This window comes from Glycine max, chromosome 9, assembly GCF_000004515.6.
Source record: "Glycine max cultivar Williams 82 chromosome 9, Glycine_max_v4.0, whole genome shotgun sequence".
In the NCBI taxonomy this organism is placed as follows: Eukaryota; Viridiplantae; Streptophyta; class Magnoliopsida; order Fabales; family Fabaceae; genus Glycine; species Glycine max.
In genome coordinates, this window is record NC_038245.2 from 1502306 (window position 1) to 1515800 (window position 13495).

A 13495-nucleotide genomic window follows, 5' to 3' on the forward strand; every position below is an offset into this window, starting at 1 on the left:
CACTGTATCTTGAATTGGTGTAAAGACAAGGCCCAAGTCTATTAGTCTCTTTGCTGCATTTTTACATGGTGTCAGGCCAGGTTGTGTTTCTTCTGGGGACCTGCATGTAGTTCGTTCTGACTCAAGAGACTTTGGCAGCCTTTAATTTACACAAACAGAATTTAAATATGAATTCTAATTTGCTTAGTGCGTGTTTGGACGAGCGTTAGACAAACTTAATTTTGAAAAAAATTGATTTAGTTAAAATTGATTTTAAAGTAATGTGATTTATATTTGGATGTTTTCATTATAGAATCAAGTTAGATCCAACACAAAAGTTATTCAAAGTTGTTTCAACTCAAAATTAATTTTGGATCCAGAATTAATTTTAAAATCTTTTGCAACATGAAACCAAACATGTAAAATTCGATCTAAAATCAGTCCTAACCCCATAATCAATTCTCTAATGTCAAACCAAGCATACACTTAATTAGAAATCTATCTGGTTTTATATAACTACAAGAACAGAAATCTTCAAAAAATATACCCATTAATGATGAATCTAGATACCGAATGAAGTTATTTAGCCCAGTAGAAAAGGAAGAAATAGTGAGAGACATGTAGTATAGATAGCAACTGGTACTTGTTTCCTCAATGGTTACAATAACCACATTGCTCACATAGATTACAAAGTAAAGCATTTAAAATCTTATTAATTTGACACATTTATCTCCAACTTTTAAAAATCTTATTAATTTTACCCTTGTCATCTTACTATTAGCATGAGGATAAAAAATTTATTATTTACCTCCAACTTTTTAATTATGCACTTTTTATGCTTAACCTTTTCTTGACAAAATTTACCTCTAATTTTTTAATTTTTTGATAAAATTTTTAAAATTTTATTTTTTTGATGAATTTTATCTTTAAATTTTTTATTTTTGAAAAATTTTACGCTCAACTTTTGGGTTAATGAATGGATAAATAATAGAGTATAAAATTTATAAATTTCTTAAAATTAGAATAAAATGTAATTAAAAAGTTTAAAGTGAAAAATATAATTAAGTCTAACTCAAATAACTATGCTTACATTACACTTCTAGTGATAATGTAGTAACTTATTACATATCATCTACGTGTTAAAAATTTACTTTTTGATTTGATTTATAGACTTAACAATTTATTATTATTTTATACCATAAATTTAATTTTTTTTACTAACATTTGGATTCTTAAATTTAATATATAGTGTAATTTTAGTCCCTAAAAACATAATAAATAACGTTTGTTTAGAATGATAATAATCATTAGACTGAATCCTCATCCATCTCTCTCCACAAGGGGAACCCATTTTTACGCAGTAACCGCAGTCTGTTTGTTTTCAAGTTGAACAAAAGCCGCACAATCCTTAAATTAATAGGGTGAGTCTTATTTTTCCACGGTGATGGACAAGGTTGTGGAGGAGGTTGAAAAGGTGAAGAAGGAATGGGATGAAACATACAAGAAAACGCAAGAGCACATTGAGGCAATCGCAGACTACGGCAAATCAGCAAGAGCAAAAGAGGAGAATAATTCTCTTGCCAGATTGAATGGAATCGCTCAGGATGGCTTGGCTCTCCTTTCTTCCTTCCTCTTCACCCTGGATCTTCTCGCTCCTCAGTTGCCCTCTGAGCCAGAGGTCCAATCCACTCGTGCCTTGCTTCAATCTTCCAAAACCCTAACTCAAAAGTACGCCCACTCTCTCCACTTTTGCTCTTAAATGGAAATCTAAATCTTATTTCTTTCTTTCTTACATTTTGATAGTGCTTTTTTTTTTTTTTTTAAACAGTTTGCGGTTAAATCTGCGGAATGCCAATCTGCAGGCGAAGGCTAACTTGAGGAAAGCTGCTCAGGAGGAGGCAATAAACTTACTTTCTTATTTTAACTTTTTCTGATGTTATTTGGAATATATTGACAGCAAACCTGTTATATTGTGAATGTGATCATGAACTTGTGTGATTTGTGCTTCTTTACATTGTGCTATGCGGCTTATTCTGTTTCTATATGATGCAGAGAGAACTACTTCTAGGTGGCGGAGAAGAGTCCACAGTCCGCAGACGCAATTTACAGTATGTCCTTGATGACTCATGTGGCTGGGTTCAAATTATGCTTTGCATTTTTTTTTCATATTTTTTTATCATTTAGTGCTATTTCATTGGAAAAATCAGTTGGCATGATGACAGGATGAAGTATTTTTTTCCTTTAATTTGTGATCTTCCAGGACAAAAGCAGGAATGACATCCGCTGCAGAGAGCATCACGGAAAGCCTTCGTCGTACTCGTCAATTGATGGTTCAGGTTCGTAGTTAGGTCTCTTTCTTTTCTAAACCTAATATTTCTTTGTGCTGTCTGTCTTTGATGTGTTGATTGTCATACTCATCGTATCTCTGCTTTGATTAGGAGGTTGAAAGAAACACAAGCACACTTATGACTCTTGGTAGGTACTTTTTCCTCCCTCTCTCCCTGTCTACATTGATGATGAATCTCTTATCTTTCTATTTGTACTTCAATTTCAAATGGTATTACATCGTGTTTCTTTTTGGTGTATGTGAAATTTATCTGAAGACTGATAAAAATGTATAGAATAATTTTAAGCTGGCCAAATAAGTCAGTTAGATTGGAAGAAAGAAGGTTGTAGGTAATGAGTTTCAAATTAACATAATATGAACAGAGCACTATGGTAAAACTGATACGGACCAGAAAAATATTGATATAAAAGGAGATTGTATTAACCTCACATTGTGAAAATCAAAGTATATTAGTAGAAAATGAAATCAAGCAGAATATCAAATAAAAAAAGAATGGGAAGATCACAAGAGGCAGCAGATGGATGCCTACTTCCTGCCCAAGCCTAAGGCTGATTTCATATAACTCCTCTCCTTTTCCCAAAGTCACATGGCTGCCCTCGTTGTGACCACTTCCCATCTTTGATTACTTTTGGGCCACACTCAATTTCCATTTAGCATAACTGTCTCTCCCCCTAAGTCTCCGTGTGTCCCTCATCCCCTTTTTTCTGGAATTTACCTTCCATATGTTGGGGTCATGACTTAACTGTTGCACTATTGGGCCATTAACATCAGTCATTGTGGGCTCCTGAATCTTATCAGAAACTTTTTAGGTTTATCACCCTTCTTCCTGTTTGGGCTTGACCTTTGAATGGTGGTTGGCCAATGTTTTTTTTTTTAATTTCAAGGGTGGCCTTACTCCGATGATGCTAATTTGTATGTGTGTAATGTTCTTTCCTTTAGCATTTACTTTTTCCTTTCATTGGATTCTCTTTTTTTGTCCCCCTTTCCCCACCTTACCCCTCCAAAAGATTAAGAAGAATAAATGGACCAAAATAAGATCTAAGAATAGAATCCTGCCAGCCACGACCCAAGCTCAGTAACCATGAAAAAAACTCTTGAATCTGAATATTGAAGAAAATAAAGTTGAAAAATCGTGCAGCCTGTTAAATTTCTTTGACATCAATTAGTTTGAACTAGTTATAATTGACAGATTTGAATCATTATATATGAAGAAAGTGTACTCTATCAGCCTAAAATTTAGAGCCATAATGCATAATATACTATGATGTTAATTATAGAGTGAACTGAATCTTAAAGATATTATAGGGGATTTGAGGGATTCTTATTGATCCTTATATAAATTACACAAAAAATTGTTAAAAACCTTTACTTTCTTTCACCTTCCTTTACATCATCCCACTCCATCCATAAATAGGCTTGAGCTTTTGTTTGGTTTGGCATAGGTTGAGTTTGTGGATATCTTATATGGTTCCAACAACATTAGTAACTTTACATATTTTCCTATTAACCTGTAAATGGTTCCTCTGGGCCATTAAGAGCAGGGTAGAGAACAAGAGGGTGTTAGGCTAACCTATGATCTGGTTCAAATTTTTTAAATATTAGCCAAATATTTTAATCAGTATTGAGCACTAATAACTATGTCCTGATTTTTTTAGTCTACTGAATAAGAATGACATAGTTATACAGGTTTGAAATTTGAATTACCTATGGTTCCTTATGTGTAGTAGATTATAGACTGCATTATAGCTTTCTCTTCTAGGAATCTGACTTTGTGCAATTTCAGCTTGTGCTGATTCTTTTACCTTCCCTTTGATGCACAAGCAAAATGTAAAGAAGCTGCTCTGTTCACTGTTTGTGCTAGAGTGCTTGTTAAAACTTTAGTTCAATGATATTGGTTTTGACTTTGTCTTGATGAACTGAGATGCTGAAATTGTTTTCATTAATATGATTATGAGGAGTGTGAAATAATAACTTTGTTCTGGATATTTGTTTTGCAAAATTGGTTTTATATATAGATGAGTCAACTGGTGTGTTAATTGTTTTGCAAAATTGCTTTTATATATAGACGAGTCAACTGGTGTGTTAAAAAAGGCTGAAAGTGAATATAAAGGGCACCGCTCGTTGTTGATGAGAACACGAAATCTCCTCTCCACAATGCAACGTCAAGATGTCATAGACAGGTATGGAAAGGAAAAATAAATAAATAAATAAATGGATTTTATGCTCCACCCAGTTTGCCCTTCCTGAATGCTAACAAAACTCAACATGTTTTTGAATAGGGTAATAATCGGGGTTGGTTTTTTGTTGTTCTCCCTTGCTGTTCTTTATGTTGTTTCCAAGCGAATTGGACTACTTACGTTGCAAAGAAAGGTTACTGAGGCCATAAAAGCTGGTATGGTGGGACAGGCAGAGCTAAGGCCCCAAGCTGTTGCAGATGACGTGAATCTTCATCAAGTCAGAGGCAATCGTGTTCCTAATAATGCAGAGGCTCCTTTAGAACAAAGAATCCATGATGAACTATGATGCATTTCTAAGCAATACTATCATGTTATGTGTGTTTATAACACAACTCTTCTAATTCCTTTAAAAGTAACGAAAGTAAAAAGTATTTTGCTATCTTGAGAGTTCGAAAAGCATTTAATACTACCTTTTTGAGAATTATTGGCTGATCTGTTATAATGAATTAAAAATTCTTTCTGTAGTTGTTTTTGTCTACGCTACAGGCCTTTCAACATGAGCAAGCTAATAATTGTTGACGAGCTGTCTCTGGCTGCTTTTTCATTGTACCAATGCTTGTCTCCTACACATCAACTGTATTTAAGATCTGAAGCTGACATGAGATTTTACAAAGCATTATATAATTACATTGGCGCCACAATAATTTCGAGATATTTATCAAAATAAATAAAGTTGCAAATGCAAATGGAGTTCACATGCAATGAATCCCTTGTCATAAACTCCAAAATCATGATTGCAACATAAACAAATGTTTTAGAAAAATTAAAATCTGTGGCTTACGCCCTCATGCACATGTTTTGCGTGATGATTAACAGTTGTTACAGCTCCCTCTTTCTGAGTCGTGGTAATTTGAGGTAAATTTGCGTGATGAACTAGTAAGTTTTATTTTCCAGTGAAGCAACTGCTACAGGCTTGGGTGTTGGAGAAATTTACCATTGAGTTATGCAATAGTTACCTGGATTATCCTTACTTTTTATAATAGAAAAATAATCCTTTTAATAAACTCGTTTAGATTCTGTTTATACAAATTTGGTAGATTAAACAAATTATCACGTGACACAAATATTTCTATGATTGCTTAAAATAGAATAAAAAGAATTTAGTTGAAATTGTTTTTTATACTGTTGATTTTGAATAGAATAATATGGTAAAATGGTCAATTCTTATTGGATATTTATGTAAGAATATTTTGCATTGAAATTGTCTAGAATATTTTTAGACATATAATATGATGGGTAAATAATGGTGTCCTTCGAAGTGTATGATAAAAGATTCATTTCTTAGACTCATGTATAGTAAAAAAAAAAAAGGAGTGATTAGCCCTTAAATAAATCTTGATATCTTGAAGAATTAATATTTTACTTTTGACTGAAGAATGTGTTGGATAAATTTCTATTTATTAATATGATATGGCGTGGTTGTAAAGTAAATTTCTACTAGAAATTTGTGTAAAAACTGAAGTCTTTTTGTGTAAGAATGTGTAAATAGTTGATTAATTTAATCCATATAGTAATGTGTATGGACAAAGTATAGTATCTGGGACCCTGAGATTATAATGTTTGGTAAAATTTGGGAGGTGGAACGAGGTCAGGGGACGACACATTTGGTCGGGAGACCGTGAAATTTACGGTACGGGACAACACAATTGGGCCCTCAAGCCCCAATTCAGCCCAATGGGCTATCGAAAAGAAAGAAAGAAAGTTTGTGCGCTGCGGATATTAATAATTTTGTGACGCTCCACCACATTTCCCCATTCCCAAATTTCTCATTCTCCCATTTCCTCTCAGAACCCTCGATCACTCCCACGCGCTCCTATATCCTCTCCTTCACCGTCGCTCTCTCCAACGATCACAACAACATCGTCATCCCATGGTCGGTTTTTTTCTCTAATTTCTCTCTTCCTTTTTTCGTTATCCGATTTGTTCTCACGCATCAATAACTAAATCCGCGAATTTCTAGCGTTTTTTTTTTTGTTGAATTTAGTGGCGTCGAAATTTCTGAGCTGGATTCGTATTTGATCTGATCGTTTAACTTGAACGGTGCTTTTTTTATTTTTTGTTTAAAATAAAGGAATAAATCGTGGCGATTTCAGATCTGATTTCGGTGCTTCGGTTGAGTTTTTCCCAAATTCATAGCTTATTATGATATTTTTATTGCGGATTTCAGTTTACAACAGCTTGTGATGTGTGATGTGTTTGATCTGCGCAGAAATCGGTTGTGATCTGACATGTGGATTGATTCCATTTTATTTATTTTATTCTAATTTTAATTTTATGAGCATGTTGATTTAACTTCTTTTATGTGATAATTATGCGTGGAAATTTCAATTAAAGCATATATTCTTGTCTTTTTTTTTGTTTTTGGTTGCATATATTCTTATTCTTTCATTAGATTTATTTTAATGATGTTTCTATATTAGATTTATTAATGAATAAATATGATTTTATTTTGGGACTGAAGACACGACAAACGTAACACGGTTTTCTTAATTTTTATTGATGTTTACTTGTTTTGGCACTAATCACTGTCTGCTTCTATCCCCTTGATTTGGAAGATACCGTGTTTGTGGAAGTATTATTTACTTATTTAGTTGGTCGCATATTCCTATAATATTTCATTGTTATCAATCTACGAATTTAGTCTTTTTTTTTTGGTAAGCAATTTGATTTACTTTATGGCATATTTCAACCCAATTATGTTAACAAGTTAACAACCCTTTGTTTTTTTTCTTTCCCGGAGTAACAATTTAAATGGGAAAAAAAAAAGATTAACAACATATTTGTGCACAATTACTTGGTATTGATGACCATGGTGGTGTGTGTCTGCAACTGCAATTCTATAGGCAAACGCCGCATCTGGTATGGCAGTCCATGATGACTGCAAGTTAAGGTTTTTGGAGCTGAAGACAAAGAGGACACACCGTTTCATAGTTTTTAAGATTGAGGAGCAGCAGAAGCAGGTCATTGTGGAGAAGCTTGGTGAGCCAGCCCAAGGCTATGAAGATTTCACTGCCAGCCTTCCTGCTGATGAGTGCCGTTATGCTGTTTATGATTTTGAGTATCTGACTGAAGGGAATGTCCCTAAAAGCAGAATTTTTTTCATTGCATGGTAACGTTTGTTTTGGATCTGCTGATGGCTTTCCATGCTGCTGTGTTTTTATCTGCATTAATGATTTTGTTATTGCTTCTTCTGGTAGGTCCCCTGACACATCAAGGGTGAGGAGCAAGATGATCTATGCAAGCTCCAAAGACAGATTCAAGAGGGAGCTGGATGGAATTCAAGTAGAGCTGCAAGCAACTGATCCTACTGAGATGGGTCTTGATGTGTTCAAAAGCCGGGCCAACTAAAATGATTATAGAAAATAGTAGGCTTTCTGGTGGGAGCAGCACTCCTTAAGCCTTAGTTACTCATGGAAAATATCCTAGTTTGTGGGATGGTCAACTTGGGTAGTTATGGTCCCAAACTCTCTCAATTTTCCAAGTTGTGGCATAAATTCTATTGCACCTTTTAACAAGCTTTGCTTGTTCCAGTGTGTTTTATTATGATTTGTGATTTATACAACCTTGCGTTTGAGTGCCATTTTAGTCGTCTTATCCCTTACTAGTTGAATTTGTAACTGTTTGTGTTATCAGACAAAAAATGGGGTTTCTTCACTTATTGACACTCGTCATCCACTAATGTTTTGTGACTTGTTCTGGCCGATATATGCTTTCTTTTGTATGGGCATACAAAGGCATCTTGTTCATGCTATATTCCTTTTTTGTTTTATGGTTTGGTGGAATGAGATTTTATTCAACTGGTTGATTGTTCTTGAAACCAGAGTGTACTTCATTCGTAGCAATAGCATCTAAGCGGTTTATGGTCATGCTTTATGTATAGCACTTGTGCGGTTTATAGCTCTTTCGGCCAATATGCACTTGTGGAAAAATGCTTTTTCAGATATTGATCCATACTTCTTAACATCTCGTTTTGGAGTGTAGCTAGGTGGAAAGAAGAAAGATGGAAAAAAAAAGAGGAGAAAGTGACAGATATGATCAATAAAGGGTTTAAATACACTTTTGGGTTATATAATTTAGGATTTTTTAATTTTCGTTCTTGAAAAAAAATATTTTAATTCTTGTAAAATTTGATTTTGTTTTTTTGTTAAAATACTTTAGATAGGATTTTTTTAGTGTTCCAAGTATTTTTTTTATTGTTTAAACTTTAAAATGTTATCTAAAACACTTAAAAGAATAAAAAAAAATTAATAAATTTTGTATGGATTTAAAAAAATTACAGGAATAAAAATGAAATAAAAAAACGTTAAATTATAAAAATCAAAATTATAGTTAGGCCTAAATAAAGTGATAGAAAATGAATAAAGAAATATAAAGAAGACGTACATTGCCTGTCATCGTTGTGAAGGATATTTCAACTTATTTTTTAGTGTTAAATACTTATGGGAAGAAAAACTTCTTGAACTAACGGTGGATTTTTATTATACAGAAGTTCATCAATTTTTATTTTTTTTTTGTTTGTTTATAGTATGTTTGGTTGGTGGAAAGAGAATAAAATAAGATTTTAATGGTTATGTGATTACAAAGTACTGATTGAATTATTTTAAAAATTAATGATTATTTTTCTCATAAAATAAAATGAATGATGATGAATTTTTTCATTTATTTGTTTGGAGAGAAAGGGAGTGTTTGATGTATAAAGTACAAAAAGAATCATGAGGTTCAAATTTTTATAAGGGGATTATAAATTGAATTTTGAAAAAATAAAATAGGGACTAAAAATTGAATTTTAGCTGTAAATTTTAAAAAAATTAAAAATAATAATTAGCTTTTAGTTTTAGTTTTAATTTTATTTTTTCTCCTGATTTTTTTAATTTCAAGATAAAACTCATTTTTAAAAGTTTTTAATTCTATTAAAATTAATTTAAGGATGTATTGTGTGATGATGAAAATGATAATCTAATTACTAATAATAGCAATAATGATGTTTTATTTATGGGTGTAATACCAACGTCAATTTGTGGTAGAGTGTACATGGGTCCCCTACTGCCAACCTATAATAAGATTATTAAAGATAAATTTATGTTTTATTTATATGTTTTATCACAAAATATGTATTTAATTAAATTATCATGATAGTTAAATTAGTCTTAAAAAAATTATATCATATAAATAAGTTAGACTTAACTTTTACTTGCAAGATTTGATCTTTATCTTGTTTTGAGAATTTATTTTTAATATTTCTAGTTTGTTTATATAGAGTTTTTTTCTCACCAATCAATTAGACTATCTAGATATAGGTGAGGTTTATATGAAAGTTTTATTTTATTTTTTTAGAAAAATTTAGGAAGTGGTGATGTTGAATCTATATGTGAGATTATGTCTTATTTCATTCTAACATTTACATTTAAAGAGAGACAAATATTTGATAAAGATGGAAAAAAGTATGAATATTTAATATCTGATACTCTGATAGTATTTATATAGAAAATAAATAAATTTGTCTATCAGTATAAAATTTATTATTATAAATAATCTTTACTAGTGTATAATATTTTATTTGTTAAAAGAAAGAAAGATTTAAACAAAATCATTTCTGCAAAGCGTAGCGTGAAACTGTAGAACAAAATCTTATTGGAATCGGTATTCTTCGAACAAGACACGAAATTGTGTACTTTAGAGAGCGAGAAGAAGAAGCATACTGTGCTTTTACTTGTGCCTTTCGGTCTGAGAAGACCCAAAATCACGGTTGGTAACTCTATTCATCAATATTATTTACTCAATTCTCTTCTATTGCGTATCTAAGTCTTCAATTTAAGGTTCTCTTTTTCTATTCTATTCTGTGTATTTCATATTTCACCATTGCTTATTTCAAGGCTTTCACAGATTGAAAATCCAAAGGTAAATAATAGAACAAGATGTTAGGTTTTGAATTTACAGCCATACTTTGGTATCGAGATTAAGTTAAAATGAAAAACCCTATCATTTATTGCAGTTAATTTATGTTTTTCTTTTGGTAGATCAGGAGGTGCAATTAATTGGGTGGGGAAAGGGGATAGGAGTCCTATGTTTGATGGAAGAGTCCTCTCTCTGCTGCGAACAATTGCCAGATGGGGAATGCATTGAGGTGGTTCAGAAAGACAAAGAAGACGATACACTGATTGAATTGGACTGTCAAAATGGTTTTCCTGAAGGAAGAAAGGAGTTTGTTGCACCTGCTGTTGGAATGGAGTTTGAGTCGTACGACGACGCTTACAATTATTACATCTGCTATGCCAAGGAGGTGGGGTTTCGCGTGAGGGTGAAGAATTCGTGGTTCAAGCGGAACAGCCGGGAAAAATATGGTGCGGTGCTTTGCTGTAGCAGCCAGGGTTTCAAGAGAATAAAGGTCGTTAATCATTTGAGGAAAGAGACGAGAACTGGTTGTCCCGCGATGATAAGGATGAGGTTGGTGGAGTCTCAGAGGTGGAGGGTGCTTGAGGTTACGCTTGAACATAACCACATGTTAGGTGCTAAGATACTCAGGTCGGTTAAGAAGATGGGAAATGGAACAAAGAGGAAGCCGTTGCCTTGCTCTGAAGCTGAGGGGCAGACGGTTAAGTTATATCGTGCACTTGTGATAGATGCTGGAGGTAATGGAAATTCAAACTGCGGTGCAATTGAGGACAGAACTTTCTCTGAGTCTTCTAATAAGTTGAACCTTAGAAAAGGTGACACACAGGCCATTTATAATTTCCTCTGCCGGATGCAGTTGACTATTCCAAACTTCTTTTACTTGATGGATTTCAATGATGATGGCCATTTGAGGAATGCATTCTGGGTTGATGCTAGGTCCAGGGCTTCTTGTGGTTACTTTGGCGATGTTATTTATTTTGACAACACTTATTTGTCAAACAAATTTGAAATCCCTCTCGTGACCTTTGTTGGAATAAATCACCATGGTCAATCAGTGTTATTAGGGTGTGGCCTGCTTGCAAGTGAAACTACAGAGTCTTATCTTTGGTTGTTAAGGACATGGCTTAAATGCATGTCAGGATGTTCTCCCCAAACTATTATTACTGATAGGTGCAAGGCTTTGCAGAGTGCAATTGTAGAGGTTTTTCCTAAATCTCATCATTGTTTTGGCTTGTCATTAATTATGAAAAAAGTACCTGAAAAATTAGGAGGGTTGCACAACTATGATGCAATCAGGAAAGCACTGATTAAAGCAGTTTATGAGACATTGAAAGTGATCGAGTTTGAAGCGGCATGGGGATTTATGATTCAACGTTTCGGAGTTAGTGATCACGAGTGGCTTCGTTCTCTATATGAAGATCGAGTTCGTTGGGCTCCAGTATATTTGAAGGACATATTTTTCGCTGGAATGTCTGCAGCTCGCCCTGGTGAGAGCATTAACCCTTTTTTTGATAGATATGTGCACAAACAGACTCCGCTGAAGGAGTTTCTTGATAAGTATGAATTAGCTCTTCACAAGAAGCACAAGGAAGAATCTTTTTCAGATATTGAATCAAGGAGCTCAAGCCCCTTGCTGAAAACCAGATGTTCCTTTGAATTGCAGCTCTCTAGAATGTACACAAGAGAAATGTTTATGAAATTCCAGTTAGAAGTGGAAGAGGTGTATTCTTGTTTTGGTACAACACAATTGCATGTGGATGGCCCCATCATAATTTTCTTGGTCAAGGAGCGTGTTTTGATTGAGGGAAACCGACGGGAGATTAGGGATTTTGAAGTTTTGTACAGTAGGACAGCAGGTGAAGTTCGTTGCATCTGTAGTTGCTTTAACTTTTATGGATATCTATGTAGGCATGCATTGTGTGTGCTCAATTTTAATGGGGTTGAAGAGATACCTCACAAATACATTCTTTCACGATGGAAGAAAGATTACAAGCATCCTAATCACAGCTCTGGTGGTGCTAATGATACTGACTGCACTAATGATACCGACCGCATTCAATGGTCTAATCAGTTATTTAGAAGTGCCTTACAAGTTGTGGAGGAGGGGATACTTTCTCTAGACCATTACAATGTAGCGTTACAATCTTTAGAAGAATCACTGAGTAAGGTTCATGATGTAGAACGGAGACAGGAGTAACCTTCAATGTACTCTAAAAGTTACTTGTATTTTTCTACCTGCTGCTTAGCGCTGTTTAACTTTGTTCTTTTTACATTGTCCATAACTTGTATAGCTAAAGATATTTTTGAGTTAAACCATAAGTAGCTCCTCCCATATCATTTCTTTACTTGGTAGTGATATTGCTTCCGAAGTTGAGCGATTGACATACTGTTTCCTAAGTCATTTTTTCTTCCCCTACTTATGTTGTTGCTGAAATCTCTTGAATACATTAATTAGAACTTGAGGAAGTCAGGAAGTTATATAATAGTTAGCTACAAAGTAGATGTAGAATTAGTAAGGTGGTTATAATTGGAAGGACAGGGGCTTAAATAGTGGAAGAGATTGAAGCAAAATGCATTCAAATTTGTTAGCAATTGTGAATTGAACATTTGCTCTCTTGTAGAAAGGGAGAACCTTGGTAGGATCTCCTTTTCTTTGTTGTCATTCAATATTTTATTAATTGAACCTTTCTTTTTTCCTTCTTTCTTCTCAGTTTTGGCATCTCTTTAAATTCTGTTTCTAGGTCTGTATCAAAATATGTATTTGTCAAGGGAAGAGCAAAATTTTCTAAGGATATCAGTTGAATTGTATCATGTTTTTGGGTAGCAATTCCCAACATATATTTGTCAAATCACACCCCTTTAATTCCTGTTTTATACATTCCATTATACGTGGAAGGTTGGCAATTCTTTTGTCATGAGTTTGACCAGTCCATTCGCTCACGTCTTTATTTCTACATGGCCTATTTTTATCAATTTAAATTATACAAAATTTAAATTACAAAAATTACTAATAATTTAAAAACTTTCAAATTAATACAAA

General features: G+C 33.6%; 3 protein-coding genes across 5 annotated transcripts; all 3 read left to right on the forward strand.

The window, feature by feature from the left end:
• The first annotated feature begins 1286 nt into the window (after positions 1-1286).
• Positions 1287-4942, forward strand: LOC100812474 (uncharacterized). Its single transcript, XM_003534985.4, has 7 exons — positions 1287-1707; positions 1808-1877; positions 2032-2087; positions 2240-2315; positions 2418-2454; positions 4392-4506; positions 4606-4942. The coding sequence occupies exons 1-7, from the start codon at positions 1424-1426 to the stop codon at positions 4847-4849; spliced, it is 882 nt and encodes a 293-aa protein (XP_003535033.1). The 5' UTR covers positions 1287-1423; the 3' UTR covers positions 4850-4942.
• Positions 4943-6263: 1321 nt separating this feature from the next.
• LOC100813011 (actin-depolymerizing factor 2) lies at positions 6264-8143 on the forward strand. The gene is made up of 3 exons (XM_006586752.4): positions 6264-6436; positions 7407-7672; positions 7761-8143. The coding sequence occupies exons 1-3, from the start codon at positions 6434-6436 to the stop codon at positions 7909-7911; spliced, it is 420 nt and encodes a 139-aa protein (XP_006586815.1). The 5' UTR covers positions 6264-6433; the 3' UTR covers positions 7912-8143.
• A 1991-nt stretch (positions 8144-10134) lies between these two features.
• LOC100814986 (protein FAR1-RELATED SEQUENCE 6) lies at positions 10135-13153 on the forward strand. Of its 3 annotated transcripts, none has more exons than XM_003534988.5 (2): positions 10135-10308; positions 10581-13153. In XM_003534988.5, exon 2 carries the CDS (start codon positions 10634-10636, stop codon positions 12650-12652), a length of 2019 nt encoding a protein of 672 aa, XP_003535036.1. In that variant the 5' UTR covers positions 10135-10308; positions 10581-10633; the 3' UTR covers positions 12653-13153. The 3 variants fall into 3 exon arrangements, with proteins under 3 accessions (XP_003535036.1, XP_006586816.1, XP_040861233.1); XM_006586753.4 differs by having other exon boundaries at positions 10586-13153; XM_041005299.1 differs by lacking the exon at positions 10135-10308 and adding an exon at positions 10371-10461 and having other exon boundaries at positions 10586-13153.
• The last annotated feature ends 342 nt before the right edge of the window (positions 13154-13495 follow it).